The 16,342-nt window shown below is 39.5% G+C and overlaps 1 protein-coding gene across 1 annotated transcript in view; it reads left to right on the top strand.

Annotated features, from left to right (window-relative positions):
* The window catches only part of LOC129079806 (phospholipid scramblase 2-like), a gene marked incomplete at its 3' end in the record, with an annotated part of 61,211 nt that overhangs the window by 26,592 nt on the left and 18,277 nt on the right, over positions 1-16,342 (top strand). Inside the window, exons 4-5 of the mRNA XM_054585054.1 lie at positions 3,931-4,151; positions 6,813-6,974. Coding sequence (XP_054441029.1) covers positions 3,931-4,151; positions 6,813-6,974 — 383 coding nt within the window. The remainder of the gene's footprint in view (positions 1-3,930; positions 4,152-6,812; positions 6,975-16,342) is intronic.

Here is a 16,342-nt window from a genome sequence, read left to right as displayed (position 1 = left end):
ACAGTACACATGCTCACTCAATAGTATCTACCTCCCCCACTGGCTAATACAATGAAGTTGTCATTGTTCACGCATGTGCACTGCAGTGCTCTCTTTGGCTGCCAGGTTACATTGAAGTCACACAAACCATTCTCATTGTATTAACAAAGGCTGGACTTTTTCCAGACAGACCTCATATACCACAGGCAAGTAGGGTTCATTTCAGGGGCACAAGGAAGTTTCAACATATGCAAATTGATCAATGTAATAGACCACATTAGCAAAACAAAGGATAAAAACCAGATGATCTTACCAATAGATGCAGAAAGAGCACTTAATAAGATAAAGCATTTAATCTGTGATTAAAACACTCAATAAAACAGGTATAGAAGGAAAGTATCTCAACATAATAAAGGTCTTATATGACAAACACTCAGCATATCATACTCAATGGTGAAAAACTGAAAGACTTTCTTCTAATGCCGGGAACAAGACAAGGATATCCACTCACCACTCTCATTAAACATATTACTAGAAGTCCTAGACAGAAAAATTGAGCAAGAGAAATAAATAAAATACATACAGTTTGGGAATTAAGAAGTAAAAGTGTTGTTTTTTGTAAATGACATGATTCTGTATGTAGAAAACCACAAAGACTCCACCAAAAAAAAAAACAAAACCCCAAAACAACTATTGGAAACAATAAACAAATGGTAAAGTTGCAAGATACAACATCAATTTACAAAAATCCACTGCATGCCTATATACTAACAATGAAATTTTAGAAAAGGATATTTAAAAAAACAATTCCTTTTTCAATTGCAACAAAAAGAATAAAATACCTAGGAATAAACTTAACAGAATGAGGAAGACATACATACTGAAAACTTCAAAGCATTATTAAAGAAATTTAAAAAGACACAATAAAATGGAAAGATATTCTGTGTTTATGAATTGGAAGAATAGACATAGGTAAAATGCCCATATCACTCAAAGCAATATACAGATTTAGTGCAATCCCTATCAAAATCCTAATGGCATTTTTTAAAGAAATAGGACAAAAAAACTTACCACATTGCATGGAACCAAAAAGGACCCTGAATAGCCAAAGCAATCTTGATAAAAAAAGGACATAGGCAGAGGTATCATACTCCCAGACTCCAAATTATACTACAAAGAGACAGTGATCAGAACAGCTTGGTATTGGCAGAAAAATAGACACATAGAACAATGAAACAGAATTGAGAGCCCAGAAAAAAATCCCACATACATATGGGCAAATGATTTTTGACAAAGAAGCAAAAACATACAATGGAGAAAAGAAAGCCTTTTCAATGAATGATGCTGGGAAAATTAGAAAGCCACATGCAAAAAAATATTAAACTACATATATTTTGTCCCCATTTACAAAAATTAATTCTAAATGGATCAGAGGCCTAAATATACGATCTTAAAAAATAAATTACATAGAAAACATGGGTACTAAAATCATGGTTCTTGCTTTTAGGGATTTTGTGACTTTGACTCCAAAGACAAGGAAAGTAAAAGCAAAAATAAATTAATGGAACTATATATAAAAATAAAAAAAGCTTCTCCACAGAAAAAGAAACCATCAACACAACAAAAAGACAGCCAACCAAAGGGGAGAATATATTTGCAAACAACAGTTCTGACCAGGGGCTAATAGCTAAAATATATAAAGAAGTTCTGCAACTACATACACAAAAACACTCAATTCAATTTAAAAATTGACAGAGGACCTGAACAGACACTTCTCCCAAAAATATATACAAAAGACCAATGGGTATATGAAAATATGCTCAACTTCACTAGCTATTAAAGAAACACACATCAAAATTATAATGAGATATCACTTCACACCTATTAAAATTGTCAGTATCCACATGACAGGTGTCAGAGAGGTTGTGGAGAAAAAGGAACCCTCATTCACTGCTGGTGGGAATGTAAGCTGGCACAACTACTATGGAAAACAGTATGCTGTTTCCTCAAAAAATTAAGAATAGAGTCACCATATGACCCAGCAACTCTCTTCTGGGTATCTACCTGAAAAATTTGAAAGCATTTATTCTTCAAGAAATATGCATCCCTATGTTCATTGCAGCATTACTCACAATGGCCAAGACATCGAGACAACCAAAGTGTCCTTCAATAAACTATTGGATAAAGAAGATGTGGTGCATATACACAACTGAATATTATTCAGCCATAAGAAAAGATGAAATGTTGCCATTTACGACAACATTGGTTGACCTTGAGAATAGCATGCTAAACAAAATAAGTCAGACAGAAAGAGTTAAGAACCATATGATTTCACTCATATGTGGGTCATAAAACAAGAAAAACAAACAAACAAACAAAACTACACACACACACAACAGTATAGTGGTTACTATATGGAAGAGAGGTGGGGAGTGTAGTAAAAGGTAAAGGGGTTAAAATATATGGTGACAGAAGACGATTTGACTTTGGGTGGCAGGCATGCAATGCAATATGATCATGTATTATAGAAATATACACTTGAAACTTATGTAGTCTTATTAATGAAAGTCACACCAATAAATTCAATTAAAAGAAAAAATAAAAATAAAAGCTGTGAAAAAATATAACAGACCATAAAGATATACCCCAAAACTATTTCTTGTATATTTTTAAGTAACAAAAAAGATATTTAGATATTGTATAAGTCCAATGATCTCATTTTACAGATAGACAAGAGGATTTTTGAGATTTAGCTATTTATTGAAACACTTAGGTAATAAATCCCACTTCATAAATCAGTTTAAATTTTTTAATGAAATATTTGACTAGCTTATGCTGAGGTGAAGGGTGGTTCTTATAAAGACAATGTCCAGGGTCTGTCTGAGTCAGAGCAAAGACACTTGAGGGAGATCATGGTGCTAGAACTTTTTCAGGATGTCTCTATCTGAACCAAACTTTGTCCACACAGATATTAGAGAGTAGTTTTTGTTTTCAAATATTTCTTTTAATCACTTTTTATTTGGGTGGCTTGTAACATCCACGACCCAAGTTAATGAGAGCGCTGGACAAGTGGGAACATGAGTTGCTCCTTCCTGGCTCTGAGCAAGAGCCGTTTCCAGTGTGTGGTTCAACCTGGGAAGACTTTGGTAAGATACCATGTAGGTGTCAGTACTGAGCTTATCTCTTTTCCGTGGTGAAGAGATTAGCCTCTAAGGTACAGAGTTCACTTAGGATGCCAGTGGTTGAGATATTTTGTGAGCTGCAGCCTTGTTTGCCAGGCACCTTGTCCCACCGCCTTATACCACCTCCCATTTCTGAGCAACCATTGAACAAGGGCTCCCTGGGCCCAATGTGATGTTCTAACCCACCTTCCATTTCACTCTCTCCATTTTTCCATGTATGCATGGAGAGTAAATACTTTCCTTACCTTCCCCCACACAGTGCAAAAAGATGAGCCATGAATATATTATGAAACAAGATCTCAAGCCAATTTATTTAGTACACTATGTTTCACACAGCATAAACATAGCAATCATCCTCTATTTCCCTCCCTGATTGAATATCTGAAAACAACACCAAGCAAATGGACAGAACACTGCACACACCTAGCATGACTGTGACCATCAGCTGCACAGCCCATTGCACAGCAGCAAAGTTGCCTTTTCTGACACAAGTCTGTGGAACTAGGAAGATAGGAGTTTCCCTTTCCTTGTCTCACAGAGAAACTGTCAGTTTTATATACCTTCACATCCTCTCCTACTTCTCTTACTTTGCAAAACTGTTTTCTCTGTCTAGACTTTAGGTCATCTCTACACACCATTCCTTTTTATTCTCCCTATGTGATATTAAGTGTCATCTAAATGAGATAATATTGACAAATATTTGATTTTAAGCATTTAGATTCATTATATTTTAAACATAATGGTGATTAAGATTTCATCTTTTTTTCAGTTATAATAAATGTTAAAGCATGTAACAAATATGAAATTAAGAACAGCCTTGGACAGATGATTTACTTTGCTGTGGAAGAAAATGATTTCTGTACCCGAAATTGCTGTGGCTATTGTAGGCCTTTTACCATGAGAATTCTTGATCTTAGGGGCCAAGAGGTCATTACTCTGGAGAGACCACTAAAGTGTTCAGGCTGTTGTTGCCAGTACTGCCTTCAGCAGGTCAGTGAGCAGTTACCTGGGTAATTTGTAAAGTAGTTCAACAGAATTTTCACCCTTGCATTGAATCTTTATGATCAAATGAGGTTTTCTAAAAATTGGTCAGTGAGCTGTTCTATGCTTGGTAGTAATGTGGACAGGAAGGATGGCAGGTGAGAAACAGTGACCCGTAAGCCCCATGTCCCTGAGAAGTTTGTCTCATGGGACTGAGCATCTGCTCAGAAACCAGACTTCCTAGTCTTTGAGGAGAGCTGAGAAGATAAGGCACCTTGGTCATGTCCCTTACTGGAAGCGACCAGCAGAAAAGCCCAGCCAGAGCCAAAGGAGGGAACCACAGACAACATCCTAGAAAACAATTCCAGGAGCAAGCGCACAGAAGAATGAGAAAAAGAACACACAGTCATCTCACAATTTGGCCAACCTATCATGGAACAAACCTAGGAGAGACCGCCTCTGAGAAATCTCAACTCCTGTGTTCTTAATATTCCCACTTTTAAAAACTAATGTATTTGAGGCTCTGTAGTGGAGATATGCTAGGTGTGGGTACTTTCAGGTCTGGAAAGACCAGGTGTCTGTTTCATATTACTTGCCAGCCCACTGACATACAATGTGGATCTCAGGGGAGACACCAGGGCATGGAGAGTTCACAGGAAAGTTGGGCTTTGCCTACACCCTCCTGGGGTGAGACGAGCCCTGCCTGAGACCAGCCCTGCCTGAGACCAGCCCTGCCTGGCTAGTCATCCCAGTCAACCAGCTCTGAGACCATGACCCAGACAGAGGCACATGCACATAGACATTTGAATTCTGGTGCTGCATTTATTTTTGACGGATAACTGAGGTTATTCCTACTGAATTATTTTGGGTATTTTTTATGGCATTTAGGTTAGATATAATAGTGCCTGTCCATAGGAACATCTGAGGAAAAACTGAGTGAGGAAATATGCTCTAAATGTAAAGAGCACAGTAACACACATGACACTATTGATCTTTGAAAACAGTCAAAGAAGATGACATTTACAAGTGACCGTGCTGTACCCTTAGGTCACCCAACTAATAGCAGAGTCAAGATCCTAGTCCATTTCCCATATAGAACCCTTGCCACTCATATTGGAAAACTGAACAGAGTTCTGTTCACACATCTAAACCATTGTTTTCAGAGGAGTTTGAGAAAAGAATTCCTTCATAACTTAGACAGGTTTCTTAAGTATGGAAATATAAAAATGTACAAGGTCAGTGCTTAAGAGTGGAGTCCATATGTGCAGCCTGCCGGAGTTTGTGTCTCATGTCTTCCACATTGTAGCTGGGGAATCTGATACAAGTTAATGAACCTCTCTGTTATTCATATATTTTCTCTATAAATAGGAATAATAGTACAAATCCAGAACAAATCCAGTTCTGAGTTTCAAGTATTTGTACAAATAGTACAAATAGTAAGTGTTTGTTGTCAAACAACAGTGTTGCAAGAGCAGTATCTTATACTTAGAAGTGGGCAAAGGAGCTAGATAGGCATTTCTCCAAATAAGACAGAAAAATGTCTTACAGATATTTGGTTACTGTGAATATGCTTCAATTAACATGGAAAGGTAGATATCTCTTTGAAAATCTGATCACATTTCCTTTGCATGCATACCAGAAGTAGGATTGGATGGCCCACAGATATTTGAAAAACGGTTCAATATAACTAATTATTAAGGAAATTAAAATCAAAACCACAGTATGATCACATTGCACCTGATAGAAATACTGTTATGAAAAAAATACATAATATGGCAAGTTTGTGGAGAAAAGGAAATCCTTGTACATTGTTGGTGGGACTATATATAAGTTGTTATAGCCACTGTGGAAAAGTGCCTTCAGAATCATATGATCCAATCCTACTTCTGGTATGCATGCAAAGGAAATGTGATCAGATTTTCAAAGAGATATCTACCTTTCCATGTTAATTGAAGCATATTCACAGTAACCAAAATATAGAAACAACCTAAGTGTTTACTGATAGATGAGTGGATAAGAAAATGTGATATAAACATGAGTATGTATAATGGGATATTATTCAACCAAACAAAAGAAAAAAAACCAAACCCTGCCTTTAAGACAACATGGATGCATTTAGAGGCATTATGCTAAGTGAAATAAGTCAGACAGAAACAAGCAAGTGCAGTGTAGTATCACTCATACTCTGAATTTAATTAAAAAAAAATCTAACTCATAGAAACAGAGATTTGAATAGTGGTTGCCAGGGACTGGGGAAGGGAGGATGGAAAAATTTTGGTCAAACTGTACCAACTTTTAGTTATAAGATGAATGAGTTCTGAGTTTCAAATATACAGCATAGTTATCATGATAACTATGCTGTATATTTGATATTTTCTAAGAGAGATCTCAAGCATCACTATATGAGTTGACAGATGTGTTAACTAACTTGGTTGTGATAATCATTTTACAATGCATATGTATACCAAATCAGTACATTGTAGACTTTAAATATAATTATACCTGTCAGTTATACCTCAGTAAAGCTGGAAAGGAGTAATATTGCTCATTTTAAAGCAAGTACTCAGTAAGTGAGAGTTCATATTATTATTATATCAATGATGATGATGATGATGATGATGATGATGACATTGATAATTATGTGTTACATATATTCTTTTGCTTTTGTAGATAAAAATCTACTCTCCTCCTGGTACACTAATAGGTTCTGTTATTCAGACTATGCACCCATATCTGCCTAAGTTTACAATTCAGAATGAGAATAAAGAGGACATACTAACAATTATTGGCCCATTTTTTGCATGCAAATGTTGTGGAGATATTGATTTTGAGGTAAGTGATATAATCATTTTACTAAAATTTGATTTACAAATATAAAGAGAATATAATTTTGTAAGATGTTACAAATATATTAAATAAATATGTGTATCCTAATATCTCAAGAGGGAGGCAGTGTGTTCATATAAGTAACTTTAGTCAGAAAGGTAGTTATTAATCTCATTGAGCTTCAGCGTTGATTATGCTAATAGAAAAAAATGAAGCAGAGCCTTACAGTCAAGTAAATATAAATAAAACAACTAACATTTAACCATGGTGGATTCTGTGTGGAGATGCTCTATATTATCCATTTTGAACACAACATTAACTCTGTCATCAGTGTCTGACTGCCAAAGCCTTGTGCAGCCTTCCTGAGCCTTACACACATGTCAGTGCCCTCGGCCCTCTTCAGAAGGTCTGACATCTTTGAGTTTCTATAAAAAGTCCAATGATGCAAGGAGAGTTTTCAGGAAGATAGTGTAAGATGTACCACCCAGTTATGCTTCTCTATGGTCTCTGTTTTATATTTGTATTAAATTTGGTGATTATAAACCAAAATATATCTATGCTCTTACTGTATGAAGCAATTTTATTACGGCAGTCTTCCAACAGACTGTCTAGCCATAAGCTCAAATAATTTAGTTGCAAATGTTTAAAAATCATAAGGTTTTAGAACATAATCTTGATATTATGATTCTGTTGGAAAATTATAAAATCTGTTAAACCAAGCCCACATTTCCACAGAAAGGGCAAAAATCTGTAACTGAGTAGGGATGCCACCCTCTGAAAAGATGTGGGAATTCTGCCCCTTTCCTAACTTTCTCAGTTTCCCACTGTCCCCTTTATTTTATATATTGTCTGCCTTACTTTATTAGTTGTATGATTTTCAATTCTGTTACAGCCTGCTTGTGTAAAGATGAATCATTTCCTTAATGGACTTAATAGACTAATGATAGAGATGGATAAACCTAAGAAAACACACATAATATAAAGAGCCTTTATAAAGGCTCTTTTAAAGGGATATGTATAATGTGTATGTTTGTGCGTGTGTGTGATATGAATGTATAAGAACTTTATAGAGATGTATGTATAATAATAGTTCTTCATGCAGGGTATGGCATACTTATCACACATCCAGACTAGTGGAAAGATAATTGTTCATTCACAGAACAATATTAACAGAAGTTTATCTGGCATGAATTATTTTGGAGAAATTGGTGAAAACACTAGAAAAGAAGCATGAAATTATTATATTTAATGCTAATGAATTTAGATTTCATCCAGTAAACTTCCACAATAGAATCCTTGGAGCATTCATCATATGTAATACACTAACTTTTCTCCTATGCATCCAGAATGCTGATAACTAGGTACCATCTTTCAGAGCACTGAGAAATAGTCATTTGAATCAATCTATGATGGCAGGTCTGACACCTTAAATCTGGAATTTTGAGTATGAGGGACCTCTATGGATCATGGACTTCATCATGGTGTCAGTAGTTATGGAAACTTGGAGTAGAAGAGATAAAAGACTGAACACAGCAAGAGTCCTTCTATAGGAAGAAATAATTCAATGAAATTTCAGAAGTATACTGAATGGAGCTGTCTTATGAATAGGATGTCCATTGAGGAGGAAAGAAAATTTAGAGATGAATCCGATGTCTGAGAATTAAGAACCTGAAATAATGCTTTGGCAAAGACAATAATCTTGAAGGGAGAACAGTTCATTTGTGGGAAGCTAATGATTTGTATTTGAGTTATATTGAATTTTACATATGAAGAGGAAAATATTGGGGGAGTTTTCTGCATACAGATGGTAGTTTAAACCATGAGAAGATTATCCCAAGGATGAGTATAAGACAAATAGACTTTCCTCTGCATCCCATGGAGATTGTAAGGGAATCTGTCTCCTTCCAGGACTCTTGGTAGGGGAAAATATTCATACATTAATCTGATATCCCAATCCAGGTCCCTCTATGAAGATGAAATCTGAATTCACAAAATCACAATGGTATGTTCAGGAATCTCAGATCATAAAAATAGATGCTGAGTGGTGATAGAGATAGCAGGATAAAATGTGAAAGCACACTAGAAGTAGATTAATCACCAACAGCACCCTCTATTTCCACAGGAAAAAAAACAAACCCTATCTTTACATGAACAGATTCAAAAGTTACATAACTCTCTGGAAACTAATCCAAAAACAAACAACATGTAACAGAATAGCCTGCAATCATACAATAAACACTTAAAAACAAAAGTAAAGAGATTAAACAAAAGAGGGAAGAATAAAACTAATAATAAAGGACAGTACAATTTGAAGACAAGCCAGAAATGAGAAATAGTTATTAATAAATCTCATTGGAAAGGTTGAGGTGAAAATTAGAGGTGAAGAGAAAATTAGTGAACTGGATTATCAAATGTGGGAAAAAAGAGGAGGGGAAAAATTATAAATTTAAAGGGACAAAAAATTGAAAGGACATGGAACAATAAACTACTCTTGCATATGCCAAACAGGAACTATAGTGAAAAAGAAGAGAGAGAATGCACTGAGATGTTATTTCAAAGAGATAAATGACAGAATGTTGCTGACCTGATGCCATGGAACCTCAGATTTATAAAGTAAAAGGAGACCTGACTGGTGTGTCTCGGTTGAGTCATCCCACAAAGCGAAAAGTGACTGGTTCAATTCCTGGTCAGGGCAACTGGTCTCCAGTTGAGGTGCATGTGAGAGGCAACTAATCGAATTTTCTCTCACACATCAATGTTTCTCTCCTTTTCTTTCTCCCTCCCTTCACTTCTCTCTAAAAATAAATAAAACCTTTTTTTAAAAAGGAAAGTATGAGGAGTTATGGCTGTGAAAAAAAATTGACACCTAAATATAGCTTAGATAAACTGGAAACCTCAAATTGAAAAAGGAAATCTAAAATATGTGAGTTGGAGGGTTCTGATCAAGATAGGAATGTAGGTAAGTGTGGGACTGGAATCCTCTCACAACCGTATCAAAATTACAACTAAACTACAGAAAAACCATCATTCAAAATTGCCTGGAATCTAGCCAAACAGAAGTCTAACACCTAAGGATATAAAGAAGCCACAGTGAGATTGGTAGGAGGGCCAGAGACTCAGAGCCAGCTGATCTCACACCTAGTGTGGTAGATAAAAATCAGGAGGAATATCTCAGATGCAGAATATCTCAGTCCTCCCTGAGGAATGAGGTGTCTCAGCCACTGCCCTGCACCCCTAGTCTAGGGTTCCTGTGCTAGGAAGAGAAGTTCTCATAACTTTTGGCTGTGCAAACAGGTAGGGATGGTGGCTGGGAGAAATGGAGGGCTTCTGGAGCCCCAGCTGTTTTTCTTAGAGGGTCTGTACATGTACTTACTCAGACTTACTCATTATGATCTCCAGCACTGGGGCACCAGGGACGCACAGGGACGCACAGGGAAGAACTGAGCTGTCTAGCATCAGGATGAGAGCTGGAGGGGCAGCTTCCTCCCAGACAGAGTTCTGAGAGAGGCCATTGTTCCTTTTCTGGGCCTTCCTCCCATAAAGCCAGCAGGCAGGCAACGTATCTGACACTCCATCAACCTGGTTAATTTAACACCATTCAAACAGTCCTGGTTTGTGGGCTCAACCCAATCCATTTGTGGTGGCTTTTTTCATAAAAACAGCCTGTTTTGGCTCATCCTTTGGATTTGACTAAATCTGTCAAATGAGCTGCATGTGGCCTCAGTGTGTCCCATACCTATTGCCAAGTAGCCCCAGACCCAGCACTAGTGGCAGCTGAGCTTGATTTGCACCTTGGCCTCTCCTGGACACCTAAAGACCCAATACAAGCCAACTGCACATTGTTTTGTAGCTCATTCCAGGTGGGCTCAGGAAGGGTATGGGTAACAGCTGAACTTGGCCTGCACCTCCCAGGAGGCCCTAGTGTCAGTTAACCTTGTGGACGGCTTCAGACCATGTTGAAACACCATCCAACCACCTCCACAAGTGACACGCTCAGTGGTCGTGAGGGCTCTGCTGAAGTGGTTCCTGCTTTATGGTGTTGGTGCCTGCACAGCTGATTCTCCACTGTGGTCATAGCCAATCCTTGCAGCTAATTGGCACTGGGGTTAATCCTCCCACTGATATGCCAACAACAATCAAAGCTCAACTCAACAAGAAGTTGTACATGGCCACACAGGTAGTGCACCTGGAGTGCCTGGCTTGGGTGATTGGGGAGGCTATGCCACTGGACCTGAAAGGACACCTGCTACGTAAGGCCACTCTACCAAGCCCCGGAGATATGGCAGCTCACATACATAGAAATAAACACAAGGTGGCAGGCAAAAAGAGGAGACAAAAGAAATATGTCCCAAAAGAAAGAACACACCAAAACTTGAGAAAAAGCACTAAAAAAATGGAGACAGCCAATCTGCTAAATGAAGAGTTCAAAACACTGGTTAAAAAGATGCTTAATGAACTTAGGAAAACAGATGAACTTAGAACATTGCCAAAGAGAAAGAAACATAAAAACAGAGATAAAATACATGAAAAAGAACTTGTCAGAAATGAGGATTGTACTGGCTAAGATGGAGAATACAGTATAGGGAATCAACAGTGGAGCAAATGAAGCAGAGGGTTGAATTAAAGATTTGGAAGACAAGAAAGCAGAAAACAACCAAACAGAACAGCAAGGAGAATAAAGAATCCAGAAAAATAAGGATAGCAAAAGCAGCCTCTGGGACAGCAACAGCATCAAGTGTATCCATGCCAGAAGAAGAAGGAGATCAAGGAATTGAAAACCTTTGTGAAAAAATAATAATGAAAAACTTCCCCAACCTGGTGAAGGATATAGACATACATATTCAGGAAGCACAGAGAATCCCAAACAAGATGAATTCGAAGAGGTCTGCGTGACACATTGTAATTAAAATGCCAAAGGTTAGAGACAAAGATAGAATCTTAAAAACAGCAGGAAGAAAGCAGTTATCTACAAAGAAGCTCGCATAAGACTCAGCTGATTTCTCAACAGAAATTTTGCAGGCCAGAAAGCATTGACAAGAAATACTGAAAGTTGTGAAAAACAAGAACTTTCAACCAAGATTACTCTACCCAGCAAAGCTATTATTTAAAATCAAAGGATAAAGAGCTTTCCAGACAAGAAAAAGCTAAAGAAGTTTGTCACCACCAAACAACTATTACAAGAAATGTTAAAGGGTCTTCTTTAAGAAGAAGGGAAAAAATAAAGATAAAAGATATGACTAATAAAATGGCAATAAATAGGAGGAAAAAGATGGCGGAGGAGTGAAAGGGAGTCACGCTGACCTCCTCCCAAAACCAAACTGGAATTGCAACTAAATAATGGAGTAATCACCTGGAAAGCAGTGGAGCGATAGTGGGAGAGGAGCCTTGGTGCCGCGGACAGTGGATTCGACTCTCACACATCCCAACGGGTGAGAATTGCGGTGGAGGCTCGAGAGGGTGGACTGGGTGCGCACGGGCACTGGCACCAGAGGGACATTGAAACAGCCAGTTAGCGTCCCCCCGAGAAGAACGGGGTCTGAATCATAAACAGGAACCTCTAAACTACAGCAGCTAAAGCCGAGAAAATACAGACAAAACGCAACCCCAAAAAGCTTAGGGGCGCTCTCTGCCAGAGACAGGTGGCTGGGGATGCAAAGAGACATTTAAAGGGCAAACGCAAAAGTTGCAGCGGCAGCCACCCTCCTTGATCGCTGGGTACAGGCGGCAGCAGGGTGGGCTGGTGCCTGGGAAAGGACTGGTGAGGAAAACTTTGTGAAGAGAACTGACACTGCGGCTGGTGGAGCCCGGGTGATAACACACTTCCCACTCTGCAGTTACCATCTCGCTCAGGCATAAGGGAATCAATTAACCTGCCTTTTGTGCGCTCCGCACACAGCTTGTACGCCTGTGAGCTACGGGGCTGAGTGCAGACTGGCTGGGAGAGCCTTGAGGAGAGACTGGAGACGGAGGCATTGGGGAAAGAACGGGAGGAGGAACCGGGGAGTCCCGACTCCCTCCCCGTCCTGTAGTCTCCATTGTGGGCTGGAAAGGCGCGACCCCAAAGAGGCAGAAGCGGGGCGCGCATGAACCAGACTGCCTGCGATTGAAACGCAGTCCGCACAGGGGTTGGATCCTCGGCCGAAGGGGTCACAGAACTGCCCAGAGGCCCCTGAGGGGAGACTAGAAACGGAGGCATTGGGGAAAGAACGGGAGGAGGAACCGGGGAGTCCCGACTCCTTCTCCTTGCCGAAGTCTCCATTGCGCGGGAAGAGGCCACACCCCCAAAGAGCCAAAAGCCGAAAAGCAAACATAGAAACCCCCAAAACACCCAGAGCAGGCGCGCACACTTGCGCCGAGTGACTGGCGAGGGTTGGCGAGCGTGTGTGTGACCCACGCGGGCTGGTGAACGCTTGCACCTGCCGGCAAGGCCTCACACAGACTGGCACCCATACGGCCTGCGAGGGATTGCACAGAGGGGCAAGGGCAGGCGTAAATTGACCTACCCGCCGCGATTGCGGAGCAGCCCACAAAATAAGTAGAGCTGCCCAGAGTCCCTGGAGGAGAGACCAGAAACAGGATTAACCGGAGAGTCCTAGAGCTGACTTCCTCCCATTTCCGTAGTCCCCATTTGGCGAGGGCAAGCAACGCACCCAAAGAGCCAAAAGCGGGGAAAACACACAATAGAAGACCCTAAACTGACCAGTGCCGCGAAGCTCGCGTGCCAGGGAGGCCAGATGAGCACGGGAGGTCGCGAATAAGCCCCCTGGTCTGGGGCAAACACATGCGAGCCCAGGCAGGTGGGGGACCCTGCCGCGCTGGGAACGCGCTCAAGGAGCTCTCGTGAGAGCGCAGAGAGATCCCAAAAAATAGCCCAGCCCTGACCGAAGGGGTCACAGAGCTGCTCCAAGCAGGAGTCAGACACAGGCATTAGACTCCTGAAAGGCTCAAACAAACAACCCAAGGCCCTATAGGGTCAACAACTGACATCATCAGAGGCAAGCCCAGAAAGAAAAGTAAAGGACAAAAATACTTAACAGACTCTCACAAAAATGGGAAGAAAAACAAGTTCCCCCCCAAATGAGTGGAAAAGGGGACTCCCCACAGAGAGAGCTCAATGAAATAGAGGCAAGGGAACTATCAGATATGGAATTTAAAACAATGGTTCTAAGGAAGCTCAATGAGCTCAGCCAGCTCAAAGAGAACTATGAGAAACTGCAGAGAAACTATCAGGATCTTACAGCAAACTATATCAGCCTGGAAAAGGACATAGAAACTATCAAGAAGACACAAGAGGATATGAAGAATACCATTTCTGAATTGAAGAACACAGTAGAAGGAATCCAAAGCAGGCTGGATGAAGCTGAGGATCGAATCAGTGAGATGGAGGACAAGGTAGAAAAAAGCTCCCAGAAAGAACAAGAAATGGAAAAATGGCTCAAAAAGAATGAAGAAGCATTTAGGGAAATGCAGGACAACCTGAAACGCAATAATATCCATATAATAGGGATACCAGAAGGAGAAGAAGAGGAGCAAGGAATAGAGAACCTCCTCGAAAAAGTAATGATGGAAAATTTCCCTAATTTGAGGAGAGAAAGGCTCTCATGGATCCAGGAGGCACAGAGGACCCCACTCAAGAGGGACCCAAGGAGGTCCACTCCAAGACACATCATCATTAAAATGGCAAATGTCAAAGACAAAGAGAGAATCCTCAAGGCAGCAAGGGAGAAGGAGAAAGTAACATACAAGGGGGGCCCCGATACGCCTAGGAGCTGACTTCTCAACAGAAACACTCCAAGCCAGAAGGGAATGGCAACAAATATTCCAAGCCATGAAAAGCAAGGGCCTACAGCCAAGGCTGCTCTACCCAGCTAGGCTCTCCATTAAAATAGAAGGAGAAATACGGAGTTTCCCAGACAAAAGAAAGCTAAAAGAATACATCTCTACCAAACCAGCACTCCAAGATATGCTAAGGGGACTGGTTTAAGCAGATGAAGGAAAAGAATGAGACAGAGAGGAACACAAGTACAAAGAGAAAAGATGAGTAAGTTTCTATCAGTAATATCTCTCAATGTGAATGGACTAAATGCCCCAATCAAAAGACACAGGGTAGCTGAATGGATAAGAAAACATGACCCACACATATGATGCCTACAAGAGACCCACCTCAGAGCAAAAGACCTACACAGATTGAAAGTAAAGGGATGGAAAATAATATTCCAAGCAAATGGACATGAGAAAAAGGCTGGCGTTGCCATACTTGTATCAGACAAAGTCGATTTCAAAGCAAAGGCCATAAAGAGAGACCCAGAGGGGCACTTTATCATACTTAAAGGAAGAATCTATCAAGAAGACATCAACATTGTAAACTTATATGCTCCCAATATAGGAGCCCCCAAGTTTATAAGGAAATTGTTGGATGACTTCAAAAAAGATATAGATAGCAACACACTGATAGTAGGGGATTTCAACACCCCACTGTCAAAAATGGACAGATCTTCCAAACAAAACATTAATAAACATATCGTGGCGCTGAATGAAACACTGAATCAAAGAGACTTAACTGACATATATAGAATCTTACATCCCAAAGAAGAAAAATACACATTCTTTTCAAATGCTCATGGCAGTTTTTCAAAGATAGACCACATGATAGGACACAAAGCAAGCCTCAGTAAATTCAGGAAAATTGAAATAATACCAAACTTTTTCTCAGACCACAAGGCCTTGAAACTCGAAATCAAACTCAAAGAGAAACTTCAAAAACTTGGAAACTCATGGAGACTGAACAGTACACTATTAAACAATGAATGGGTCAATAATGAGGTAAGAGATGAAATCAAAAAATTTCTGGAAACAAATGAAAATGAACAGACAACAGTCCAAAACCTATGGGACACAGCAAAGGCGGTCCTGAGAGGGAAGTTCATAGCAATACAGGCTTACCTTAAAAAGATAGAAACATTTCAAATAAAAGACTTAACACTACAACTTGAAGAACTGGAGGAAACAACAACAAATAAATCCCAGAGCAAGTAGAAGGAAGAAAATAGTCAAGATTAGAGCAGAACTGAATGACATAGAGACGAAAAGAACAATTCAGAGGATCAACCAATCCAGAAGCTGGTTCTTTGAAAAGATTCATAAAGTGGACAAACCTTTAAGCAGACTCATCAAGAAAAAAAGGGAGAGGACCCAAATTAATAATATCAGAAATGAAAGAGGAGAAATAACAACTGATACCACAGAAATACAAATGATTATCAGAAACTATTATGAACAATTATATGCCAAGAAATTTGAAAATCTTGATGAAATGGACAAATTTTTAGAAAAGTATAATCTTCCAACACTGAAGGAGGAAGAAACAGAAAGCT

This window comes from Pteronotus mesoamericanus, unplaced genomic scaffold (genome assembly GCF_021234165.1).
Source record: "Pteronotus mesoamericanus isolate MK-2021 breed Mesoamerican mustached bat unplaced genomic scaffold, CSHL_Meso_final contig_82, whole genome shotgun sequence".
NCBI lineage: Eukaryota > Metazoa > Chordata > Mammalia > Chiroptera > Mormoopidae > Pteronotus > Pteronotus mesoamericanus.
This window is presented reverse-complemented; position numbering and strand designations above follow the sequence as displayed.